The 27031-nt window shown below is 44.3% G+C and overlaps 1 protein-coding gene across 1 annotated transcript in view; it reads right to left on the bottom strand.

The window, feature by feature from the left end:
* Window positions 1-12303, bottom strand: part of MANBA (mannosidase beta) — a 150840-nt gene extending 138537 nt beyond the window's left edge. Inside the window, exon 1 of the mRNA XM_075543981.1 lies at window positions 12028-12303. Within this exon, the coding sequence (XP_075400096.1) occupies window positions 12028-12204 (177 nt within the window). The 5' untranslated portion in view covers window positions 12205-12303. The remainder of the gene's footprint in view (window positions 1-12027) is intronic.
* Between the last annotated feature and the right edge of the window lie 14728 nt (window positions 12304-27031).

Below are 27031 nucleotides of genomic sequence, written 5' to 3'. Positions count from 1 at the left end.
GGAGGCCCGCAAGCAGCCAGGACGCGGTTTCCCAGAAAGAGAAGAAAAGCGGCGGCCAGAAACTGCTGAAAGCGCTATTTTGATAAACGACTGCGGAACAGAAGGGTTGGTGAGATTCTCTTCAACAGACAGACAACCGCAAGACTGACTTTTGCACTGCAGTTAACGGGGAGGTTTTGTTCCAGTAAATGGGATATGCCAAATCCAGATAACTTGCTTCCTCTTTTCTATAATCCCCCCCCCCAGCCCCCCATGCAGGACTCCACCTCCCTACTGACTTAATGTGGAGCAAATCATGAAGGACACAAATCCGAAGGGGTAACTAATGAGTAGCCTGCACACAAGTCTGCATCCAGCCCTTGTGGAGTTACAAATAGTAATTCTACACTGTAGACTTTGTCCCATACAGTTAAAGATACCATTAGGAGGTAGCCTCGCGCAGCAGCAGAGGGTCCATCGGCTGAGCCTGGGCTGGGTGAGGAGCTGGCCAGCTCAAGGGGTCCCTTCCCACTTCCTCGGCCTTGAGGAAAACGGCCTGTTGAATTCAAGAGGGCAATCTTCCCACAGGTTCTTTTTCCAGATCAACAAAAGAAATGACCTTCAATGTTCTCTCACTCAGGGAAAATACCTCACCCAGAAAGAAAGACAGGAAAAAGAAAGACAGAGACTTAGATGACACTTACAATGATTACTTCAAATTAACCAACATAATTTGGTTCCGTTAATCAGACCCTCTTCGCTCACATTAACATCCTGAGTCCTTTCGAAAGCACACAGCTGCTTAGCAATACCTCTTATGATGCCTAAAGCCTGCACCCGGGCTGTTGTGGTCTCTGACCCGTGGTGAGCCTGCGGTGTCGGAGTAGAACGACACTGCATAGGGTTTCCAAAGACAGACTTTCCAGAAGCAGATCAACAAACCAGAGGTCAGATAAAGCCACACTTTACTTGGTTGTTTCTGGGGAAAAAACGGGAAGTATGAAAATAGTTTGTTAGCCCACTTGCTTCAGCCATTAAAATTTGATCTTTAGATGGGTTTGGCCATGTCTGCAAAGAAAGCTTTGAAAAGATATGCCCCACCCAGTGCTTTGGAGTACTCACGGATCAGTAGTCTTTTTGTCAGAAGCTGGAAAAAAAATCTGGAACCACGAAGAAAACTCCTCTCTGGGACTGAATGTTAAAGGGAGCTTGAGAGCAGGCTGAGATGCTTGCTAGGCGACCACCTGGATCTACTTGTTGAGTGGAAGTGGGAGAAATGCAGCAATAAAGAGACGGGTTGGGTTTGGCCACTGACACCTGTGGACTTGGTTTCCAGGAGAAAAAGGAGAAGATGAGAGCGGGCTGACAGGTCTAAAGTCGATGACCTAGCATGCAGGGACTAGGCTTGTTGAGCATTTGTGAGAGCCCATGTTCTAAAGGCAAGGCGACCAATGGGCACCCTGTGGAGGCTGAGTGAGGCAGCCCACATTGAGTTGACCAGAACCCGACCAGATACAGATTTTTGAGCCTGTGAACTGGTGCATATTGTTGCTGATTTATGGATGGCCTGTCCGGATCTGACTTTGCTTGTGGATGCAGACTTCACAAGGTTCCAACTGGAATGAAGACTCTTCATGTCGAACAATGATTGTCTTCTCAGAGAACTGGGTTGATGTAAGTGGGCAGTATATAAATTGGGTATCCAAAATTGGGGGGAGAAGGGAATTAAGTGGTTGGCTTACAAACTTTCATAGGTGGGAGAACATATGCACAGGATTATAGGATTAAGGTGTAGGAGTTACTTAATTTAAATCATGAAGCTAAAGAACTATGTACAGGTGCCAGTATGGCAAGGGGTGGATTGAGTTAGTTTATTGTGCCAACCTGGCCAATAAACACATGTGAGATTAATTGAAGGGTGGACGAATAAATGGCTCGGTGAGCCTCACCTTTCTAGTTCTCGGGTCTCTTGCTTTGTGATGGTCCCACTGGAGGGCAGCTGCCTTAGCAGTTCCCTGCTTCAGCTCCAAGGCTGACTTCCTGCAAGACATCCCCAAGGAGAAGCCACATGAACCTACCCCGATGCAGCCCTGGAGGCTGGAGCACCTGTGTGGAGACCCCTGCCAGTGCTGAGATGTTTACGCATTCACTGACTCAGCTTTCCTCCTGCACTCGGCATTGTTGGGTGAGATGGAGGAGGACTGTGTGGATTGGTGTTGGACATATGGGTTAATGTTGGACTCGTGAGCTTGGGCAGCACTGGGTTGGGATGTTTTCTTGATGCACACTTAACCTTTATATACAACTCTCTCTTATACACGAGTTTCTGTGGATTTGTTTCTCTAAAGTACCCAGACTAATACAATTTGGTTTCCAGTATTGGGCGACACGAAGCATTTCAGCCCATGCCTTAAATGCACCTCATGTGCCATCAAATAGGGAAAGAAATGCATACCTGGTTTAAGAATCAGGATTGAAAATATTTTTAATCTTTTATTTTTTAATAGGAGCTTAAAAACCTCATGGCACCCTTCTCAAAAACTGAGTGACATTATTGTTTGATGACTATTGCTGTTCAAATCTAACTTCCAAATGCACAACCATGAGCTAACTCATCTCTAGCATGTCACATGTGGCTTAACTAGTCAGACACTTAGAAGGAAAAAATTACGAATCTTTACACGAAGCCTGCCTTAAAAAGCTTTTGAGAATATTTCACATAAAAATGATCAAAATGTTTTTTAAAATGTCCTTCTCCCCACTCCCTCAATGCATGAATACCTTCTTTTATTAAATTGGAACTCTATGATGCTCACTCTCCCGACACAACGGCTGGAGCCAAAGTGGTGAACAAGTAAATGTGGTGAAGAAAGCTGATGGTGCCCGGCTATCAAAAGAGATAGTGACTGGGGTCTTAAAGGCTTGAAGATAAACAAGCGGCCATCTAGCTCAGAAGCAACAAAGTCCACATGGAAGAACACACCAGCCTGTGTGATCGAGTGGTCCCAAAGGGATCAGTTACCAGGCATCAAAGAACAAAAAATCATATCATTGACTGCACACCTCCATGATAGGATCGCTGAAGATAAATGGGTGCATAAGCAAATGTGGTGAAGAAAGCTGATGGTGCCCGGCTATCAAAAGAGATAGTGTCTGGGGTCTTAAAGGCTTGAAGGTGAACAAGTGGCCATCTAGCTCAGAAGCAAAAAAGCCCACATGGAAGAAGCACACCGGCCAGTGCGATCACGAGGTGCCAAGGGACCAGGTATAAGGCATCATGCAAAAAAAACAACAACAACGATATAAGTGTGTGTATATATGTGTATATGTATATGTATATATATACCATATTAAATGAAGGGGGAAGTGCAGAGTGGAGACCCAAGGCCCAAGTGTCGGCCAATGGAGATCCCCTCATAGAGGCGTTCAGGAGAGGAGATGGGTTAATTAGGGTGCGAGGTAGTACCGATGAAGAACACAGCTTTCCCCCAGATCCTGGATGCTTCCTTCCCCCAACTACCATGATCCGAATTCTACCTTGCAGGCCTGGATAGGACAGAGGCTGTACACTGGTACATATGAGGGCTGGAGGTACAGGGAATCCAGGGTGGATGATACCTTCAGGACCAAGGGTGTGAGGGACGATGCTGGGAGAGTGGAGGGTGAGTGGGCTGGAAAGGGGGAACTGATTACAAGGATCCACATGTGACCTCTTCCCTGGGAGAGGGACAGCAGAGAAGGGGGGAAGGGAGACTCCGGATAGGGCAAGATATGACAAAATAACGATGTATAAATTACCAAGGGCACATGAGGGAGGGGGGAAAGGGGAGGGAGGGGAAAAAAAAAGAGGAACTGATGCAAAGGGCTTAAGTGGAGAGCAAATGCTTTGAGAATGATTGGGGCAGGGAATGTATGGATGTGCTTTATACAATTGATGTATGTATATGTATGGATGGTGATAAGAGTTGTATGGGTCCCTAATAAAATGTAAAAAAAGAAAGAAAAAAATGATTAGGGCAAAGACCGTACAGATGTGCATTATACAATTGATGTATGTATATGTATGAACTGTGATAAGAATTGTATGAGCCCCTAATAAATTGTTAAAATTAAAAAAAAAAATTTTATCTAAAAAAAAAAATGTCCTTCTCCCAAACACATAAAATATATTCATATGGAAACTGCCTTTCTGATAAACAGCACAAAAGTATGCATGCACCCACACACATGTTACATAGAATGCTTTTACAGGTGATAAATTGCTTACTAGGAGAGTCTCCATGGACTGAATCATGCTCCTTAGATCGAATGACCAAGAACTTGTTAGCAATAATTTCTAAAGAAGCATATTATAGAAATCACATTACAGCTCCTGTGATACAATATTTTCATTATAAAGTTTATATCACTTTATAAATGTAACATTTAAGAAATGTCCTTCTCTGAAAGAGGACCACAGTAGCCCCAACTGCCATGACCCTGCTGCCATTACTGACTGCTCTGAAAGGGGTCACAAAGGAGGTCCTGGGGAAAAAAATCTGCAACAAAACTCAAAGTCATAAAAATTTAAAAAAAACAACAAACAGGTTTGCTGATCCCATAGAGACTAAAGGAATCCCAAGACCATGACCTTCAGATGCCTTTCAGGCCTGGAACTGGACTTCACCCAGTGACGCTGTTGTTAGGTGCCGTCAAGTCAGTCTGACTAGTGGTGACCCTAAGTACAACTGGGCAAAACCTGGTCCGGCGTCACCCCCACAATTGTCCTTACGTTGGAGCCCATTGTGCAGCCACTGCGTTAACCCCCCATCAAGGGCTGCCTTCTGCTTGCTGCCCTCTACACTAGTAAACATGATGTCCTTCCGCCCAGTCTGGCTTCTTCTGATTCCAGGTTCAAAGTGCACGAGACACGTCTCACCACCCTTGCCTCTAAGGAACATTCTGGCTGTACTTCTTCCAAGGCAGAATTGTTTGCTCTTTTGGCGGTAAACCAAATGCTAGGCCTAGAGGAGGAGCAATAACACCTGTGAGGTGGCCACTGGCTAGAACAATCGAACATAATAGCTCAGAGGACTAGCATCTGCCCAGGAGCAGAGCTCAGAGGCAAGAAAAGATCGTGGAGACAGGCGAATACAAACGGTAACCGGCTAGATGAAGTGGGAAGCGTGCTTTTCATGGTGGGCGTAGCAATCAGTGTCACAAAACTTGCCCCAAAGCACCATAAAAAGGTTTTAAATATGAAAATTGAGAGAAATATTAAGTGCAGTCTACTATTTTTAATACATATTTATAATCTATTGTCTTTTATAATAGTTTTTCCAAAAGTTAAGGACACGCTGCGTGAAGGTGCTGGAATGATCCAGAGGAGCTATAAAAGCAGACACTTACACTTGATACTAGATCATGGGCTTAGGCCACTGAAGTTTTAATCTGATGAGTAACTTTTTTTTCTTCTGAAAAAGAGTGATAAGCCAAACAAGTTTGGAACCTATGGAATATAGGACAGGGGTATTCAGGAGAAAGATAAACCTTTCTATTCTGGTAAATAAAGAGTTACAGCCTTGGAAATCCACAGGGGCATTTCTACTCTGTCCTAGAGGGCGGCTAAGAGTTGAAATTGTCTTGATGGCAGTGAGTTTATTGGGGTTAAGGTTTTTATTAGGAGTACATCTTTATAATGCCATTTTTTTCAGCTATTAAAATTATACTGACTCTATAGTTATAGATACAGAAAGATACCCACCAAGCATTTTAAATGAAAAGTCCTCTTACAAAAGTATCTTAGGGAATGATTTCACTTTAATATTACTGTATTTCTTTGTGGATACTAGGAAAAATCTGGAAACTTATACACTAAAATTTATACGGTGGTTATCTCTGCTTCTGAAATTTTTGTGTGGGTTATTTTTCTTCCTTATATTTTCCTGCATCTATTTTTTGCCCAATACGCAATAAACTTTTATAATTCTCTTTAAAATGGTTCAAAGAGAAGGAGTAAGAAATATATATCGGCATGTGCAAATTTAGGACAAGATCCAATAAAGGAATGAGTATACATCATAGTAAATGTACACAATGGGTTTAAAGGGTCCCTTAAATCTGACTTATGCTTATATGTTTACTATATAGAAAAGTAACTATCCTACCTATTTTAAGATGTATTAGAAATGTGTGTGCATAGAAAAATTCTGAATGAACATCCTGTATTTTGAAATTCTAATACTGATTATTCCTAGAAGTCAGACTTCCCATGTTTTTCTTTCTTATATATATTTTCTAATGTTCACACAATGTCAATATCTTTTAAAAATTAATATAGTTTTCAGAATTTATACAAGTGAGGACTTACACAGGAAAACCTAAGAACTTTCGCATCAAGTCCCCTTATCTTGTCATGGCAATTAGACTTTTTGTCTCACCTGAATGTGGCTTCACACAGAATACTCAATTATTTTTTAGTGTTAATTCCTAATAATAATTGTAGGCTAGGAATAACCAAACCCCCAAAAAAAACAAGCTCATAGTCACTGAGTTGATACTAACTCATAGCTATCCTATGAAGCAGGGTAAAACTACCCCTTTGGCTTCTGAGACTTTAAATCTTTATAGGAACAGAGAGCTTCATCTTTCTCTGATGGAGCAGCTGCTGGGTTTGAAGCACTGACCTGGCAGCTAGCAGCTCAGTGCACAGCCCACTACACCACCAGGGCTACTTCAAGGTGGCACAAATGGTTAAATACTTAAAATATTCAAACATACTCAGAAGAGAAATATGGCAATCTGCTGCTGAAGGTCCTGAAAACCGGACAGAGCCCCTCTCTGTATACACAACTGACTCATGACAACTGCATGCTCTTAATGGAGGGCAGAGAGAATGGTAGCCACTAGCAGGAAGCTCAAAAGGATTCCAAGACACCTTAGGCTTTGATCCTGGACTGTATAGAATAGGGGCCCTGGTAGTCTAGTGGGTCCTCAAGGGGCGGCTATCTTCAAGGTCAGCAGTCCAAAACCACCAGCCAATCTGAGGGGTAAAGACTGGGCTTTGTAGTCCCGTAAAGAGTTTCGGTGTTAGAAACTCACAGGGGCAGTTCTACCCTGCCTCATAGGGTCGCTATATGAGGCAGCACCTTACTGAGAGAACACCTGGACTGTTATCTATAAAGCACGAGGTCTTTCCATGAATATAATCTTCATTTAGTCCACTGCTTGGGTTGAAAACCCTGACCTAACTTGGCCCCTTCTCCTCTACAGGTCACACCCAGTCTATCAGCAAGTCGTACGGCTATTATGTTCAAAATGTGTTCTCACTACCATGTTTCCTCATTTCACTCATGCCACCCTCAAGCCCCTGGGTGGTACAAACCGTTAAAATACACTCAACTGCTATTTGAAAGGTTGGAGCTTCAAGCTCACAAAAAAGAGGCTTTAGAAGAAATGTGTGGCCAATTATTTCTGAAAACTCAGCCAGCCCAAGCTCTCTGGAGCACACTTGGACTCGGATAGCCAGGGGTTACCATGAGATTTCCGTCACCTCCGGCTGGAGGCATGTTTCCTCTCTTGCGCCACTGTATTCTCCGTATCACAGCCAAAGTAGCCTTATCATGTGACCACACTCAAAATAGCGTCCCATCAGATTGGGAATTAAATCCAGTGTTGCCCTGGTCTACAAGCGCTGCCTGATCTGCCCTCAACTCCTACTTTTTACCAGAGTCCCCAAGCCCCCCTCCTCTCTCTCTCTTTCTCTCTCTCTCTCTCTCTCTCTATCTATCTATCTATCTCTATCTCACACACACACACACACACACACACGCACTTATCGCCTTACAATTCCTGGAATTTATTAATCAAGTTCCTGGAATTTATTTATTAGGCCCCAAACCAGACCACTTTTTGTTTTGTCTCTGTAAGGAACACACATCTGCTTAAAAGTCACTTGATCAAAAAGATCTCAGCTTTGACCTGCAGGAGGCCAACAGGAGGAATAGGATGCAGAAAGCTGCGTGCCTTCGGGCAGGTGGCGTGTGGGTTGGGGAGGCTGCCTCTGGGCACTTGGTGGAGCTAGGTTTGCAGTTGAAGCATAGTGCTTCAGGGCAGCACATAGTAGCAGAGTGAGGCGCCCTGGGCAATTATCATGCCAGCTAAGACAGCTTGGTAACTTGCCCAACAAGGAGAGCAAAGAGGCCCATAGAAAGAGGCAAGTCTGTCTGCTCTGCTGAAAAGAGATTGTCTTGATGAAGAAAGTGGTTCTCCAATCATCTCTGATCTTGAATTGTGACCTGTTTCTTCCCTTATAAACCCTGTAACCTGGAGGGGAAAAGAAAACAGTGAGGTCGCTGCTAAAAGCCACCTTATCTAAAAGGCTGTCTTTAACCACTCCTTTTAAGATTAGCCTTTGCCATAGTTTTCTTGAGCACATCACCAATCCTTATATTATCTATTTGTTGATTGTCCATCTTCCCCACTAGAATGGTCACTGGGCTAAGATTTCTTTTATTTCACCGCTCCACTTTAAGCCCAAGGTGCCTGCTACACTGCAGGTATTTTTTGCCCATAATAGATCACACACACAAAGATAAATACATAAAATGCTTATGGGATAATTCACTAGGTGAATGAACAACTTAATTCATTACTTTAGCAAAATGAATCCCAAGTTTTCAAATAAACAATTAGTTCTGAACTCAATGCCCAAAAGCAACTGGAATAGCAGTAAACAGCATCATATTACTCAATAATGCTACTGATACTACTGGTAATTTTCAATAGATCTGGTCACCCTCATCTCCCCAAAGCCTCTCTACTCTCCCACACCAACACAATTGAAGACCCATGTCCACTTCGTTGACAGGTTTTATAACAATTTGTCAAGAGATCGAGCAGACATTATAAATGATTTCCACAGAAGAAAAGTTATTAGTTATTTCATGCTATCAGCAACCACATTCTCATTCAGCAGCAACCAAAAGCTGTTAGCCCTGTAAGATGGGCCCATGTTCAACTATACTAAAGCCATTCATTGCCTCTCATTGGCTTAACTCTGTTAGTAAAATGAGTGGAGGAAAGAGGGGGGGGGGGATCAGATCCATGGCCATCAAGCTGAGTCCAATTCATGGCAACCTCATGATGCTTCTATGTACACCAGTTCCAGTGTTTTCTTGGCTAACACACGGTACATCTGTATGGAAACAGCCGGCCATCCTTTCTTCTGCAGCACTGCTGGGTACGTTTACCTTTCCCACCTTTCAGTGAGTAATCGAGCACAAACTTATTTTGTCCAACCCCGGGACCTAGAGGCCAGGGGGAAAGCAGACAGAAGTGAACTCACTGTCACGGAGTGCATTCTGACTCACGGGACAGCATGGAGGCCCTCGGAGGGTTTCTTGGGCTGTAAATCTCTAAGGGAGCTGAAAGAGACCCGTCTTTCTCCAAGGAGTGGCTGGGGCCCTTCAACTACCAACCGTAAGAATGGAAGTTTGACATCTAACCCACTGCTCCAAACGAAACACAACCAAACCCACTGCCATCTAGTCAACAGCCACGCATAGCAAGCCTAGAGGACAGGGCAGCGCTGCCTGGGTGTTTCTGAGGGTGTAACTTTTCACAGGAGTGGAAAGCCCACGTCTTTCTCCACAGAGGGGCTGGTGATTTCGAGCTGCTGTCCTCGCAGTTAGCAGTCTAGTCTTAACCACTATGCCACCAGGGCTCCACAAGGAAAGACCCTAAAGACCCTACAAAGTAAACACAGGGCCCTCGAGGCAAGCGTAATGAAGCTTCAGTGTGGCCAAGGGCAGATAGGATCTGCCACCCAAGTAGTTTCTTAACCAGAAATGGTTAAAATACTTGTTTACTTTAAAAAACAAAACAGCGCTCATTGTCGCTTCGAGCATTCGTTGCCTTTCTGCTCTGCATTCTTGGGGGGAAGGAAAGGAAAGCGAATCAGTGAAGCAGCATTTGGGGTGCATATGTGGAGGGGCTGTTGGGGTCTTTCGGTATTCTGAAGGCGCCAGAGGGCTTGCCACTCACAGTCCCTGATCTCCCGAGGCTGTGCCCCCCTCTGCACCAACAGATCAAGGTGCCCAGTCATCGCTCACAGATGCCTTCCTTTCCTGATCCCACACCCAGGTGGCCAGGAGAAGGGCACAGGCCACAGAGGCCAAGCCTGGAGGCATCCACGGAGGCGGTAGCACCAGCATCCGTGACGGCCCCACTTTGGCCATGTCCTGGCATGGCTCAGTGCTCTCTGCCCGCAGGGTTTGCCCTGCCAGGCAGTGGGAGGCAGTCTGAGCAGCTCAGCAGAACCAGGGGACGGGCCTGCCCTCTGGGTGGGGCCGGGCCCTGGAGGGAGGAGAGCGTGCTCCCCCCTGCGCCCCGTCGCTGAGGGCTGGGAGGCTTCTCTGGGGGGCTTCAGTGGACTGTCCTGCCATCTAAGTAACTTAGAACACTGGTGGCAACCGACCACATAGCGTCAAAAACGCTTAACGCTGGCTATGGAGGAAGACGGGCCTGTGTTAGAGGCCACTGGTGTGATCTTGGGCAAATTTAGAATCTTCTGTGGTTCCTCTGCTCCAGGATGTTCTGTTGTTGCTGGGGGCTGTCTGGTAGGTTTTCAACTCATAGTGACCCCAAGAAACAGCGTAGTCGAATGGCCCCAACGAGGTTTCTAGGCAGTAGTCTTTAAGGAGTTGTGCCATGCTGGAGCAGTGCTTCAGCAAAAGGTTGGCAGTTCAAAACCACTCAGGGGGAGAAAGCTGCCTGGGTCTGCTTCAGTCAAGAGGTGATTCCCGGCAGTAGGGCTTTTGATCTTGAGGAAACTGATCACCAGGTGATCACCAGGTGCCTCGGTTCACTGAACCACCGGCCATTTGCTTAACGGATGAGCGCTCCACCACTGCAACACCCCTTAGTGGGAGGAGTGCTCCTTCCATAATGCTTTGTTGCTGTTGCTGCTGTTGTTGGGTGCCATCGAGTCGGCTCCGACCCATAGCAACCCAGTGCACAGCAGAACGAAACACTGCCTGCTCCTGTGCCAGCCTCACAATCGTCCCTGTGCCTCAGACAGATCATCGACGGCTGCGCCCCCACTGTACCAAACCTAACATCCTTCTCCGAGGACTGGCCCTTTGGTACAACATGTCCAAAGTGTGTAAAATGAAGTCTTGCCATCCTTGCCTCCAAAGAGCCCTCTGGCCTTACTTCTTCCAGCAAGATCCGCTCGCCCGGCCATAGCCCCATACCGCCCACAGAAACCAGACCAGAATGCCTATCGCAGGAAGCAATGGGAGCCGGGGTAATGCATGCAAAATATGTATCACCTACGTCTTGTCCCAACAAAAGCAATAGAGAAGGGCATAGGGCACGCGCAGCAGGTGGGGCCTCAACAGCGGTGGAAGACGGGAAGTCTGCCATCTACGCGCCCAGGCTGAAGACCACGAACTGTTCCCCTCTAGTGTCTGCCCACATTGGCCCGGGAGTCGAGAAATGGAACTATCTACCGGGACACACACACACACACACACACACACACACACACACACACACACACCTTTCTTTGCATTCCAGTGAACTTTAAAAAGTATTTCATCTTTAGCTGGCTTGCCAACCCCAACTTTGCATCCAAATCCCGATTTCTGCTGGCTTAAAAGTGAAAATAAAACCCCGAGACGTGACTGGATATAGCTAACCCTTCGTTAGCACTTGTCCAGACAGAAACGCCTTATGCCGTATCAGTGAGCATGCCGTGGGCTTCCTCGCCACAGAGGAGAGTGGTGGAATAAACAAACTGCTGCTAGAAATACTGCTTTCTCTGTCCTTTCGCCTTCTACAATTACTGCTGGTTCAAAGCGGGCCGGTATGTGTCGATCTAGCACCCTACTTGCTCTTGGCCAACAGCAGATAAATTGCCTGCATAGTTTTCGCCATAAATCAAAAGATTCAAAGAGGAAGTTAGTGCAAAAGCGTCAGGAACAGGCCCGGGCTCCGGAGGGCCCCTCTTGCCAGCAGGGTAGCGGGGTGCAGGCCCGCGGGGCGGCGGGCGGACGCGCGCAGTACCTGGATCAGGCCCTTCTGGAACAAGGCGCTGTGCACGCAGCCGGGGACGGTTCCGCCCAGATCCAGCGAGCCGTTCGCGTTGCGAACCCGCCAGCTGCCCCGCAAGCTGTGGCTGCGCGCCCCGGCGACGCGCCCTGCCTGGCAGAGCGCGAGCAGCACCAGCAGGCGAAGGGGCATCTCCGGTCCGGGTGCAATCGGGACTCGGAAGGGTGGGATTCCGGGGCTCCCGGCTCCAGGGCGCTGCACAGACGCCTCTCCGCCCTCGCGCACGCAGGGGGCAGCGCGCTCTCCTCCCTCCTGGGCCCGGCCCCGCCCAGAGGCAGGCCCGCCCCCCTCCCGGTTCGGCTGAGCGGCTCAGACTGCCTCCCACTGCCTGGCGGGGCAAACCCTGCGGGCAGAGAGCACCGAGCCATGCCAGCACCCGGCCGAAGTGGGGCCGTCACGGATGCTGGTGCTACCGCCTCCGTGGACGCCTCCAGGCTTGACCCCTGTGGCCTGAGCCCCTCCCTTTGCCCTATCGCCACCTGGGTGGGGGGTCAGGAAAGGAAGAAGTCTGTGATCAACAACCGTGATCTGTTGGTGCAGAGGGGTGCACAGCCTCGGGAGATCAGGAACCGTGAGTGGCAAGCCCCCTGGCGCCTTCACAAAACCCGACAATCCCTCCACATTTCCTCCCCAGATTTAGAGACCTTCATCCCTAGCAGCAGCCATGGGCGTGGCGGCGTAAGACCCACCTGCCTTCCAACCTGCTGAGGTGAGAGCAAACCTATCCTTCACATCATAAATAGCGTATGCTAATAATAGTACCCAGTCCATAAGGTTGCTTATGAGAGCTAACCGAAAATGAGTCACAGCGTGCAGTAGAGAACGTGGCCCAGAGAAAACACAACCTGAGCTATTCTTAGTAGTGGATTATGCCCCCCTGCTTTTAACACCTCCCCACAAGTTTACAAAAACTGTCCTGAGATTCCGGGAATCTGAGCGTGGAGGTGAGTCTTAAATCGTCTGCCTCACTCTAGCTGTGAGACTTGCCCACAAAAATCTCTAATACTTGGTTCCTGAACTCCAGAGTGTAGACAATTTCAACATTAAGCATAAAGGATTTCACATACTACGTGACTGCCCCTAACAAGGCCAAGGGCTCCAAGCAATACCGCAGACCCACTGGAGCCTGGTTTCCATTAGAATGTAATGGCGCTCCCAGAAAGCTGTTGCAGGGGACAAAGACCTGGTGGATAAGCTGAGTCATCAATCGATTACTGCTCTGGATGTTTGGGGCTTTGGGTCATTGTCATTTTCAGGAAAGAAACTTTGGGAAGTGATCAACCACTGTTTTGTGAATTTAGGATTTCACAGTACATCAACTAGACTGACAGAACCCTGCTGATGCAGTCGGTGAAGTATTGCTGCTAATCACAAGGTCAGTAGCGACAACGTGCCTGCCACTTCCACAGTGAGGCTTTCTACTCTCAAACAGCTTCAGCCTCACAAGCCCACAGGGGCCCTTGCCTCTCCCCTATGGGCTCTCGATGGGTTGTAATCCACTTGATGATGGCAGCGAGTGAGTGAAATTAGACATTTCAATGTGTTCATGTATTTGGCTGATTTCAATACTTTGGAAAGAGTGCTTTAAAAGGACCTTTCCTCATATTAAATCTGAATCTTATGGTAGTCCTAGAATTCTCTCAATCTGCAGGCACTGGACAATATTTTACTTTATCAAGGCAAGCATTTTCCAGCAGCCTAGCATCTTGGCTTTAGGGCATCCAGCCCCCAAACTTGGTTATGTAGCTGAGAGAGCCTACACAGAGACCCGAGCCTTACTATACCCAGGCCAGAACTTTCCTCTCACAGCTTTGGCTCTCCCAGCAGTGGAGTCTGGTGGCATTACTTGAGACAAGACTCTGGCTGGTGACCAAGCCTTCGTCATTCCAGTAATGCTACTTTTGATCCGAACCAAGGTCTCAGCTCAAATAATGTGCCTGAACTCATGACATTAAATCGCCAACCACATCTGTTCAACACGGATAATGAGACTTATGGACGCAAGAGTGGTGATGGAATTTTCTTCATGGGAGCTAGATACTCCATCAAGCGAAAGTGAAAGAAAATTTACCCTACCCTATTTGTTTGACTATATTCTGTTGATCTCTTATGAAATATTTGAGGAAAGCTTTTGTTTTTAGAATAGAGACTTAGCATTCCTCTTCTCATTTCAGGGTAGAAAGATGACATCATTTTCAGCTAATTCCACTTTGAGACTAAGGATTTTCCAAGCAAAAGCCGACTCATACGTGCTCTGCTTAACAGTGATTTGGCACAGATAATTTGGTGCAGTTTTCGCTCTTTTTACCATAATTTCTTGTGAACAAGGAGGAATAAACCTTATTTTTAATAATCCCAAGACTGCTCAATTTATATAATTTAAAGACGCATGCCATAGTTTTGATGGCCACTAACAACCTACTAACTAAAAGGTTGGAAATTCCAATTCACCCAGGAGCACCTTGGAAGGGAGACTTGGTACTCTATTTCTGGAAAATCAGCCAATGACATCCATGGGGGGCGCGGTTCTACTTGACACGTGGCCTTGCTGTGAGTCAGAACTGACTCCACAGCAATTGCTTTCCTGGTTGTTTTTGTTTTCTTGTTTGTTTGTTTTATTGAGGGGCGGGAAGGAGGGGTAATGCCTACATTGAATATGAAGATAAAAGTTTTAAATTGAACTGAACTCGGCTTTTTAATAATTTGGATTAAGCCCACACGCGAAAGGAAATGATATATGCACCGAAACATGACAGGCCAGGAAAGTCCAAACGCCTGCCTACTGAAGACAGTCCATGAAGAACCCCACTGTAGAAGCAGATGCGCTTCAGTCTACCTGTCAAACTGTCACTGAGAATTTTGCCTGTTTGCTGCCTTTCTAATGGTTCTGGTAAAAACAAAAGGAAACTCGCCTCTCCGTGACGAAAATGAGAAATGAACATTTGCTTTTCATATAGGAGCTGTTATTGTTGTTGGGAGTGGGGGTCGCTTGGAGAGATCACAATGGCTTCACAGAGCTGGAGTTAGCAAGCACAGAACTCCTAAATCCTCGCTCTAAAGGACATACGGACCTCCCAGCAAGTGACACATCCTTTTTTTGGTCATACACAACACTTATAAAAATTGTTTATGCCAATGCACAGAAAAAATCTGGACAAAAAGAAAATTTCCCAGACTAGACTGATGTAAGATGAGAAACTGGTAACAAAAAGGATAAACCAAAAATTATGAGCCCATTTATTTTCCATGTATAAAACATTTCTAAAAAATTTCACAAATCAAAGAAACAACAATAATGGAAATTTATAACTCTACCACGCTGCAAAGGGGATATCAAAATATGTGGGATATAGGCAGGGCAGTATTTAAATGAAACTTTATAGGCTCGCTTACTTTAGACAAGGAAAAATAATGAACTTGAGTTTTAAATAAAGAAGATTGGTGGTGGTGTGGTGGGGGGGAGGGGTGCAGCAATAGATCCAGAAAATGTAGAAAAACAAAGTAAATAATGAAGAGACACATATTAGTAACATATAAAAGTAATAAACCAGAATGGATGATTGATCGTGAGTGCTTTAGGGAGAATAAGAGAGTAGCCAACCCTCCAACAACGTTGCGAAAGGGGAGAGGCGTCAACACCAGAACTCCAGTTGTGAAGAGGGTATGTTACCATAGACAAAAGGGAAACAGAATGGTAGGCACTGAAGAACATGACCGCCACATTGGCAAAATTTTTTAAATATATAACTTGACCAAGTTGACTTATGACACAATAAAAATACTGACAGTACTGATGCCCTGTTTTTTAAAGAATCCATTTAAAACCTATTCATCAAATAAACCAAAACATTAGGCCTAATGATATTAACAAGAGAGTGAGTCCTACCAAAACTTTAAAGAGCAATTGGTCCTTATTTTATGCAAATGATCATAGCAATAATTAAAAGGAAAAAACCCTAGTTTATCATGAGACAAATAAAACCTTCATATTGAAGCCAATTTTTTTGTTTTGATGTCAGAATTACGTAAATGAAATGAGCCAAAATATGTATGAATTGTGGAATGAAAAACTGATGATCCTGCTCGGTAAGCCTTCACCCAATTGACAAAAAGAAGTTAAAAAAATTAACAATATATAAAAGTATGTGCAAGGCAAAGAGGCTTCTTAGAGCAGGCTAGTGAATGTCTCAACCTGGGCAGAGGCCAGACAGAACCAGTTTCTTGAAGCACCAACAGGAGTACCCACAGCAGTCCCATAGGAAGAAGAGCAAAGCCGAGAAACCAAAGACCACCTTTTATAAATTGTAGGGTGTTCCTCATCTGTCTTGCTCATTTCACAAGTTTGAGAATCAAATATGATAGAAAGGAAGTCATCAGAAAACGCAGTCTAGCAAACTTGATGTACCGTTACCCTGCATAAGCTATGCCTCGCCAATAAAATCTCAAGTGAATGGTAGAGACTGATACACACACTTGGCACTCCGAGTCTAGCCTTTAGACCGCCCTCCTGCCTAAACCTTTCTGAGGGCTGTTTTAAAATGTAGATCTCTTCCCACGACCTACAAGGGCCCAATAATCGGACTCGGTCCACTTTTGCTCCTCTAACTACATTCCATTGCGCTGTCCTTTGTTGCTGGTCTGTGAGCACGCTACCTGGAGTCCTAAAAGAGGGCCCTGAGGCTTGTGTGGCCGAAAGCAACAGGTCTCAGGTGAAAAGTCACCCTTCCCCCATGCCAGCCCACCCCCATTAAGCCTCCAGTGAATCCCCTCTGCCCATAGGAGAGGGGCAGGAACAGCATTGCTCTCCCCCAGAGAGCATTGCAAAGTAGACTATGAGAAGGGATTGCATTTTAACTGAGCCACATCTGCCTTGGAAAGTAGATGATTGCAGATACAATGAGATTAAAATTTAACACCTTATCCTTTGAGCTTGCTTTTCCCTCATTTTAAATTTGTTCTACTTTTTAAATATTTTTGCTTTCAATTGAAGTTTCTCTGTTTTACTTTGTTATTGTTTGTTTAGTAAGTTTTTTTTGTATATGAGGGTTTCTTGGGGTTATGGCAGGGGAGGTTGGGGGCAAATGGAACGCTAAGAGCAATGGATACACAAAAGAAGAAAATGTTCTAATATTGATTATAGTGATGACTACACAAGTCTTCTCAATATGATTTAATTATATGAAATGTGAATTATATGCCAATAAAACTGTAACCAAAAAACCCCTCATATCCCCGTCCCTCAATCACTCTTTATTCTATTATCTTATCTTATATACTTCATAGCACGCATAATTAACAGAAGTTTTCCTACTAGACTACAAGTGTCATGTCCCCCCTCCTTGCCTAAACCAAAGAAGAAATGCTCAATGTTTGTTGAATTAATTCATTTCTAGCACACTTTTTGAAAATTCAGACCAAATCAAAGTTTGTCTCAAGTCAATTTGGTATTTCAAAAGTACTCACTTCATTTCTCATTGACTGAAAAGTAGTTTGGAAAGATGGAATTTAAAAGATAATGGGATATTTCCACAAAATGTTTGAAGCCCTCTTGCATATGGTAAGTGTTTAAAATAGTAATTTGGAACCAAAACATATTATCTATGGTTAGCAGTTACTATCTTTTTGACTAACATTTTGAGTGGAGGCGAACTTCCCCTCTATAGAATTCAGTAACATCTAGAGCTGTGCGATCATAACTTCCAACCACGCCTCTTTCTCAGGGATCAGCTTGTTTGCTATCCAACATTTTGCATTTACCACAATCATGAAAAAAATCTACTGTCCATTTTGCACATGATGTACATCTGGTAAAGTAACACTGGCTATGATAGTTATGGTTATGTGTTAACTTGACTGGGCCATGGTTCTCAGTGGTTTGGTACTTATGCAATCGTATGAATTGGCAGTTATGTGATGATATAATTAGGCAGGTATGTAATAGTATAGATCGGCAGTTATATGATATAGTTGTTAGGTAGTCTAGCATAAGGTCTGGCATTACACATGCCCAGAGGTTTAAGCTGCGGAAACAAAGGCGTGGCAGGCAGACTGCACATGCTCAGAGATTCAGGTTTCCCGCCAGGTACACCTGGGTGGGCGCTGCACCTGAATTGGCCCACCTAGACCAGGTGAATTCAATTTAGCCAATGGGGTCCACAAGGGTGGTCCACCACGCCTCCCCGCCGAATAATTGAAAAGGCAGGAGCCCGGAGTGGACTGTGTGACCTTGGGAGCGGCTTCCAGGAGGCCGCACATTCGTGAGGAGCCCTGTGGCTGCCTGTGTCGACCTGAAACTGCTTCTAACGCTCATAAAACTCACTTGGATTACAACCCAGGCTTCCGCGTGAATTCTTTCTCACGTGGAGCCAAGGACCGAGGTATATCTCTCCCCTTGATAGATCTAACGTAGTCATCCTCCATTTTCACACAAAGCTCTTTTTCACATAAAAACCTGGTCTTTGGCTCCTGAGCCATGTCCGTAAGTGAAGAGTGATAGAGTTCTAAAACATTTTCACCATCCCAACATTATGCCCATTCCTCAGACAAGGAGTTCCCATTTCTCTGAACCTCTAACAATCATCAAACTTGCTTTATAGATTTAAACCCAAATATTTTATACAAATAGAGTGATACAGTCTGCAGTCCCTTGTGTCTGGCTTATGTCATGTAGTACAATGTTCTTAAGTTCCATCGTTACCCATGCAATCCTTTTGATAGATGAATAATACTAGAATAATAGCTTTATTACACTTTGCTTCCAATTCATCGATTGGTGAACATTTGGATTGTTTCCACTTTTCATTATTGTGATTGGTGTTCCCATAACTATTCATGTAAAATGTTTGCATATCTGTATTCAATGATACAAGGATAATTTTGAGAACATCTCAAGAACAGGCCTCTCTGCATTGTATGTAACTGGCCCAGCAGATCCCCTAAGACAGTGGTTCTAAACCTTCCTAATGTTGCGACCCTTTAAAAGTTTTCATGCTGTGGTGACCTCCAACCATAAAGTTATTTTCATTGCTATTTACTAACTGTAATTTTGCTACTGTTATGAATTGGGCGAGCCCTGCGAAAGGTTCGTTTAACCCCAAAGTGGTTGAGACCCACATGTTGCGAACTGCTGCCCTAGGAAGACACTGCTTCAATTGCACTTTGGTTTTTTGACAGTATTGGTCAATCTAAGCCTTGGTTCATTTTTTCCCCATAAAATCCTCATTAGCTTTGAGCTTGCTTCAAAAACCTGATGGGAAGATCAGCTGGCTGATCCCGCAATCTATGTTTTGGGGCGACAATCTTCTTCTGGAAGTCACTCACTCTAACAAGACTAAACCAATAGTACTACTGATAAAACCTGTCTATACTCTTTCAGTGGTTGCAGAGAATTGTTACAAATTTTGTTTGGAATAAGCCAATGCAAGCATGAACTACAACCCAAACAGCAATACGTTTCTACTGACGCTCGGAGCCTGAGTGGCGGACATTACATGCCGTGCTGCTACCTCCCAAGCCAGCAGCTGGAAATCACTGCCACTTGATGGGGAGATCGGATTTTCTATTTCTTTTTTAAAAAACATTTTATTAGGGGCTCATACAACTCTTATCACAGTCCATACATATACATACATCAATTGTATAAAGCACATCCATACATTATCTGCCCCAATCATTCTCAAAGCATTTGCTCTCCACTTAAGCCCCTTGCATCAGGTCCTTTTTTTCCCCCCTCCCTCCCCGCTACCCCCTCCCTCATGTGCCCTTGGTAATTTATACATCGTTATTTTGTCATATCTTGCCCTATCTGGAGTCTACCTTCCCTCCGTCTCTGCCGACCATCTCCCAGGGAGGAGGTCACATGTAGATCCATGTAATCAGTTCCCCCTTTCCAACCCACTCACCCTACACTGTCCCAGCCTCGCCCCTCACACCCTTGGTCCTGAAGGTATCATCCACCCTGGATTCCCTGTGCCTCCAGCCCTCATATGTACCAGTGTACAACCTCTGCCCTATCCAGCCCTGCAAGGTAGAATTCGGATCATGGTAGTTGGGGGGAGGAAGCATCCAGGATCTGGGGGAAAGCTGTGTTCTTCATCGGTACTACCTCGCACCCTAATTAACCCATCTTCTCTCCTAAACCTCTCTATGAGGGGATCTCCATTGCCCGACACTTGGGCCTTGGGTCTCCACTCTGCACTTCACCCTTCATTCAATATGGTATGTATACACACACATATATATACATATACACACATATATCTTTTTTTTTTTGCATGATGCCTTATACCTGGTCCCTTTGCCACCTCGTGATCGCACTGGCCGGTGTGCTTCTTCCATGTGGGCTTTTTTGCTTCTGAGCTAGATGGCCGCTTGTTCACCTTCAAGCCTTTAAGACCCCAGTCACTATCTCTTTTGATAGCCGGGCACCATCAGCTTTCTTCACCACATTTGCTTATGCACCCATTTGTCTTCAGCGATCCTATCATGGAGGTGTGCAGTCAATGATATGATTTTTTGTTCTTTGATGCCTGGTAACTGATCCCTTTGGGACCACTCGATCACACAGGCTGGTGTGTTCTTCCATGTGGACTTTGTTGCTTCTGAGCTAGATGGCCGCTTGTTTATCTTCAAGCCTTTAAGACCCCAGTCACTATCTCTTTTGATAGCCAGGCACCATCAGCTTTCTTCACCACATTTGCTTGTTCACCCACTTTGCCTCCAGCAGTTGTGTCGGGAGAGTGAGCATCAGAGTTCCAATTTAATAAAAAAAAGGATTCATGCACTGAGGAAGTGTGAGTAGAGGCCCAAGGTCCTTCCGCCACCTTAATACTTATCACAATCCATACAGTGTCAAGCACATTTGTAGCCTTCATCAACACATTTGCTTTCTGCATGAGCCCTTGGTATCAACTCATTTTCCCCCTCCCTCCCTATCCACCCCCTCATGAATCCTTGATAATTTACAAATTATTTTGTCATATCTTACACAGTCCAATGTCTCCCTTCACCCATTTTTCTGTTGACCATCATCCAGGGAGGAGGTTACATGTAGATCCTTGTAATCAGTTACCCCTTTCCAGCCCACCTTCCCTCTACCCTCCAGTTATCACCTCTCTCACCACTGGTCCTGAAGGGATTATCGGCCGTGGATTCCCCGTGTTTCCAGTTCCTATCTGTAACACCAGGCACCATCAGCTTTCTTCATATTTGTTTATGGACACATTTGTCTTCAGTGAACATATCAGGAAGGTGAGCACCCAGATACGATTTTTTGTTCTTTGATGTCTGATACCTGGTCCCGTCTACACCTCATGGTCACACAGGTTGGTGTGCTTTGTTGCTTCTGAGCTAGACGACTGCTTGTTTCCTGCAAGCCTTTAAGAACCCAGACACTATCTTTTGATAGCCGGGCACCATCAGCTTTTTTCACATTTGTTTGTGAACATTAGATATTCTTTGAGCTGGTAGAGTGGATTACAGAGATTTAATTGAAAAGGCAAGGGTTTAGTCACTCCAAGGAAGATGAGGCTGCCTGCTTCCACAAAGATTCCGTTTCAGAAACCCACAGGTCAATTCTACACTGTTCTATGGAGTCAACATGTTACAATTGACTCAAAATGGCAGTGGGTTTGGTTTGTTTGCTTTAAAATGTTTTCTTTCAACAGTGTTTTGTGGTCTTTGGTGTACAAGTCTTGCACCTCCTTGGTTAAATTGATGCGGGTTCTTTTTTAATACTATTACAAAATTGTGTTAGCTTCATTTCCAGATCTTTCTTTGCTAGTGTATAGAGATACAACTGATTTAAAAATATATTTTATTGTCTGGGTGAAATTTTATACAGCAAATTCCCTTCCCCTTTAACAATTTTAATACAAATTGTGACATTGGTTACAATTTTCACATCAGAATCCTATTTCTTCTATATGCTGTTTCCATTGATCAAGCTCTTTCTTGTCCCTCCTTCCCATAACTTTGCTTTTCACTGTTGACAATTTGGTCTCCTATACTTGCCTGTTCAAGTGAGTACATTACTCATGGCGGCAATGCTTATTTTATAAGCCAATCTATTATTTGGTTGAAAGGTGTTGATCTTGGGGAGTAGCTTGTTTCATGTTCAATGGTTATCTTAGGGCAATAGTCTAGGGTTCTAGCCTATAGTAGTCCACTAAAATTGTCCTGTTTCAGGCAATTGATTTTTGTTCCATTCTTCTCCTATACGACCTGGAACCAGGAATACCTGGTTGTCCTGTGGGTTAAGTGCTGACCTACAAGGTCAAAGATTTAAACATGAGCTAATCTTGAGGAAAAGAGGTGGTTGTTTGCTCCCATCAAGACAGCCATAGAACCCCAAAGTTCTACCATCCTATCATTCAGAATCCACTTGATAATGGTCTTGGTTTACATTTATCTGGGACCTTCTGTTGTATCCAACCAGAATGGTCAATACAATAAATCTGTGGTCTCTGTATCATGTGTTTACATCTAACATGCTAAATGCAAGTTTCTTTCCTATTATGCACAGATGGCGTTTTAATGCATGAAATCATTGTCAGCTGGCTCCTGCTTCTTTATATTTTTCTTTTGATTTTAAAGTGTGAGCTATCAAGATTCTAGTGTGTGCGCTCTTCTGCCAGCACTTGGTTGTTGATTGGGAACTACTTCAAAATGTTATTTGTTGGGTGCATAAGCAAATGTGGTGAAGAAAGCTGATGGTGCCCGGCTATCAAAAGAGATAGTGTCTGGGGTCTTAAAGGTGAACAAGCGGCCATCTAGGTCAGAAGCAAATAAGCCCACATGGAAGAAGCACACCGGCCAGTGCGATCAGGAGGTGCCCAAGGGGCCAGGTATAAGGCATCATGCAAAAAAAAAAAAGATGTGTGTGTGTATGTATGTGTATATATGTATATATATATATATCATATCAAATGAAGGGGGAAGTGCAGAGTGGAGACCCAAGGCCCAAGTGTCGGCTAATGGAGATCCCCTCATAGAGGGGTTTAGGAGAGGAGATGGGTTAATTAGGGTGTGAGGTAGTATCGATGAAGAACACAGCTTTCCCCCAGATCCTGGATGCTTCCTCCCCCCAACTACCATGATCCGAATTCTACCTTGCAGGGCTGCATAGGACAGAGGCTGTACACTGGTACATGAGGGCTGGAGGTACAGGGAATCCAGGGTGGATGATACCTTCAGGACCAAGGGTGTGAGGGACGATGCTGGGAGAGTGGAGGGTGAGTGGGTTGGAAAGGGGGAAGTGATTACAAGGATCCACATGTGACCTCTTCCCTGGGAGAGGGACAGCAGAGAAGGGGGGAAGGTAGACTCCGGATAGGGCAAGATATGACAAAATAACGATGTATAAATTACCAAGGGCATATGAGGGAGGGGGTAATGGGGAGGGAGGGGGAAAAAAAAAGAGGACCTGATGCAAGGGGCTTAAGTGGAGAGCAAATGCCTTGAGAATGATTGGGGCAGGGAATGTATGGATGTGCTTTATACAATTGATGTATGTATATGTATGGATTGTGGTAAGAGTTGTATGAGTCCCTAATAAAATGTAAAAGAAGAGAAAAAAAATGATTAGGGCAAAGACTGCACAGATGTGCTTTATACAATTGATGTATGTATATGTATGAACTGTGAAAAGAATTGTATCAGCCCCAATAAATTGTTAAAATAAATAAATTAATTTAAAAAAAAGCTATTTGTTTCTTGTGTTCACCTAGGTAGAAAAACTTAAGAGGTGTAATTCTTCACAAAGCTGGCTACAAATCGTTGGGGGGTGGGAAGAGTATTCTGCCCCAGAGCACCAAGTTCCAAGATAGTCTCCTTATTCAGGTTTGCATTTCCTGTGACACTTTGTCACAGTATGAACACGAAAGCTCAATTTCCCTTGGTTTAACAAGTGCTCTATTAAGAGGAAGTTAGCTTCTAGCTGTGTTCTACTTCCACTCTGGGTTCCTGATTTTAGGCCTGAGCGTACTTCATTTGTCACAGATCAGTGACGACAGCCAGACATTGAAATGTCTACTCAGGAACGTTGGTGGTGGTTTTCTTACAGTAGCGGAGAGGTGGGGGGCAAGGAGCGAAGGTGGGGCAATGGGCTAGCACTTGGGGCTTACTAAGACTGGTGGTTCAAACTCACCAACTGTTCATGGGAGGAAGAGGTGCCGTTTGCTTCCTTCGACAACCGCTTTGGAGACTTTATGGGGCAGATCTCCCATCTCGTAAGGTCAGACATCAACAGGTGCTTTTCAGTAAGACTTCTATAGTGCATTGCCAAGGTTTCATTTTTTGTACCTTTAAAGTCAACGAAGGAATGCTAATGTCAACGGATTTAACTCAGTTGTCTATTAACAAAGAAATCACTGGTAGTGACATTGCTACAGAGATCTATAGTTCACAAAGGAGAAAGCTATATGCTATGTGGGTTATGAGCCAGTCAAAGAACAAAACTCACGAGAAAGAGAAGCTCGTGTGAGCTGAGCTGGCAGTGGTGGTACAGCCAAGGAAGTGATTTCAGATGGAAAGGTGGTGAGTGGTGGGAAAGTGACATGTAGCCTTCAAAGTTACTTTAGTTATCTGCTCTCTTGGAAATGCAATGGGAAACCATTCGGTTGTTGGAGCAAAGCGATGGGACTCAGGTTTAAAGACTGTGCCGAGTGCTGTGAGACTGCTGGAAGGGTAGAAGTAGGGGCCTCTTCAAACGACTGCAACTCAAGTAAGAGGGAGAACTAACGATTAGGGCAGCTAAGTGAACAGGAATGCTGAGATTAGAATCAAGTTTCAAGAAGCTGACAAGAATTGCTATTTGATTGGATGTGGAGTGTGAACATATAAGTTCGACAGGGTAAATGAAAAAACAAACCAGCTTATATTTACTGAGTACAGAAAGAGGTAGGGGGTGTTTATAGAAATCAGGTTTGTTTTAAACATTTTAAGAGCGGTCTCAGAAGTAATTACGTTTTGCAGTGTTACCCATGGAAATGTTTATAGGTGGATACTGAATAAGAAGCTATAGACAGAAACCTGGAGTTCAGGAGACATCAGGATTGTTCATTGTTTTCCTAACGAACAGATTTGGAAGTACTTTGTTCAACACTTCAAATTTCATATGGCAAACAAAAAACATCAAAGTTATAGAGGCTGCTTATAAGCACTTGGATACTCAAAGGTTGGCAACATGTGCCCACCCAAAGGGAGCTCAGCAATCACTTCAGCTGTGAACAAACCCTGTGGGACACCATTCTCTGACATACGGAGCCGCCATGCATCACCATCAAGTAGTCGGCAACTACTTTTACTTAGCTAATACAACCAGACTCAAACCTACTACTATCCGTTAAGTCAGAGTGGAACTGTCCCTTGAGTTTTCGGAGGCTGCAAATATTTATGGGAGCAACTAGCCTCATCTGTCTGCCAAGGAGTGGCTGGTGGGTCCCAACTGCTGACCTTTTAGTTAGCAGCCAATTTGCAACCCAGTATGCACCAAGTCTCATTTTAGCCAAGAGTATGTAAACATAAAAATGTAATTTCATAAAACGATTTCTTACAACACATACAAAATGAAAAAGTCTTAGAATAACCTATTCACAAGTAATGGACAGCATGGTAGATATGATTAACAGGGCATTAAAATATTAAGCATGTAAAAAAATGATCAAAAGCAATGTAACAGGTAAGACCACCAAGGAGTAAAAAGTAGTAAAGATTGCAAACAAGGAATTCAGCTAACTTTACAACTTTTCTAGGCTTTCTAGTTTACCTTAGATCTTTTAAGATGTTCCTTAACACTGGTGGTTTTGGCTGAGAGGTTTTAAAATCCAAATTCACTATTACCATTTCTCCCATCTTTACACCTCAAACTGAGTTAACACCATTTTGGGGGGTGGAGTTGTAGTGTGGCTGTTTACAACAGTACAATGAAAACTAGGTCTAAATCCTGACTCAAGCCACTTTGAAATAAGTACTGCGACAAAATTTAAAAATCATACAAATTTTCCTGAAAAACATGAAAATGTTACTCCCGTATCCTCCAAGGTTGGCTATACACTTCTACAACAGATGTTTCATGGTTCACAAAAGATCCCGTCATCTTCTAGTTTATACCAATACAGCAGTGTGAGCGTTCAAACAGGCTTTACTTTGAATGTTGTCTTGGGAATAGTCCAGGGCACAAAGTAGTTTTCCGATGACATTTCTTTAGGGCAGCTCTTACTTACCCTTTAAGATCGTGCAGGGGCATGACTGTGATTGGGGGGCAGAAAAACCTCCCTGGCACATGTTCCCTTTTCTTAAAACTTTTTAAGCTGTGTGCCTTTGCAAAGATCTACCAACACTACCTCTTCTTGCCCACTGACTGAGAAACCTGTAACAGGGCAGGGATGCCCCTTTGCATTTGAGGCTGTACATCTTGAGGGAAAAGTCTAATTTTCCCAAAGAGTGGTCAGCAAATTTGAACTATGGATCTCTTGGTTAACAGGCCAATGTGTTAACACAATACATGATCAGGATTCCTTAGGAATCTCCCCCCAAAAAGATCGTCATACCTAACCTTCTGTTCTAACCTGCATGGAATTTAACTGGTTCGTCTTGGAAAACTGCTTGAACTTTTTATTAAGGGAGTCAGAATAGCAAATGTATAATGGAGACATGCTTAAAATCCACTAATTACAGAATGTTTGAACAGTTGGGAATAAACTAGAGCCCCAGTAGCAGTATTTATTTCTACTTACCTTCATGTTTAGTGCTAGGCTAAGAGTGTTTTATTTTAAATTTCTCCTGGCTTAAACTATGTAAGTTAGGATTTAGATCCCTAGACTGTAACCCCAAATAGCAAAGGGCAGGAAATAGATACCCTTTTAATACTCTGCGTAAGAGTTACTATGAATTTTAAGATGTCAATACTAAACTACACAGTATAACAAGTTCTACAAATAAAGCCATGAACAAAGAAACA

The sequence above is a fragment of the Tenrec ecaudatus genome, chromosome 3, assembly GCF_050624435.1.
Source record: "Tenrec ecaudatus isolate mTenEca1 chromosome 3, mTenEca1.hap1, whole genome shotgun sequence".
Lineage (NCBI taxonomy): Eukaryota > Metazoa > Chordata > Mammalia > Afrosoricida > Tenrecidae > Tenrec > Tenrec ecaudatus.
This window is presented reverse-complemented; position numbering and strand designations above follow the sequence as displayed.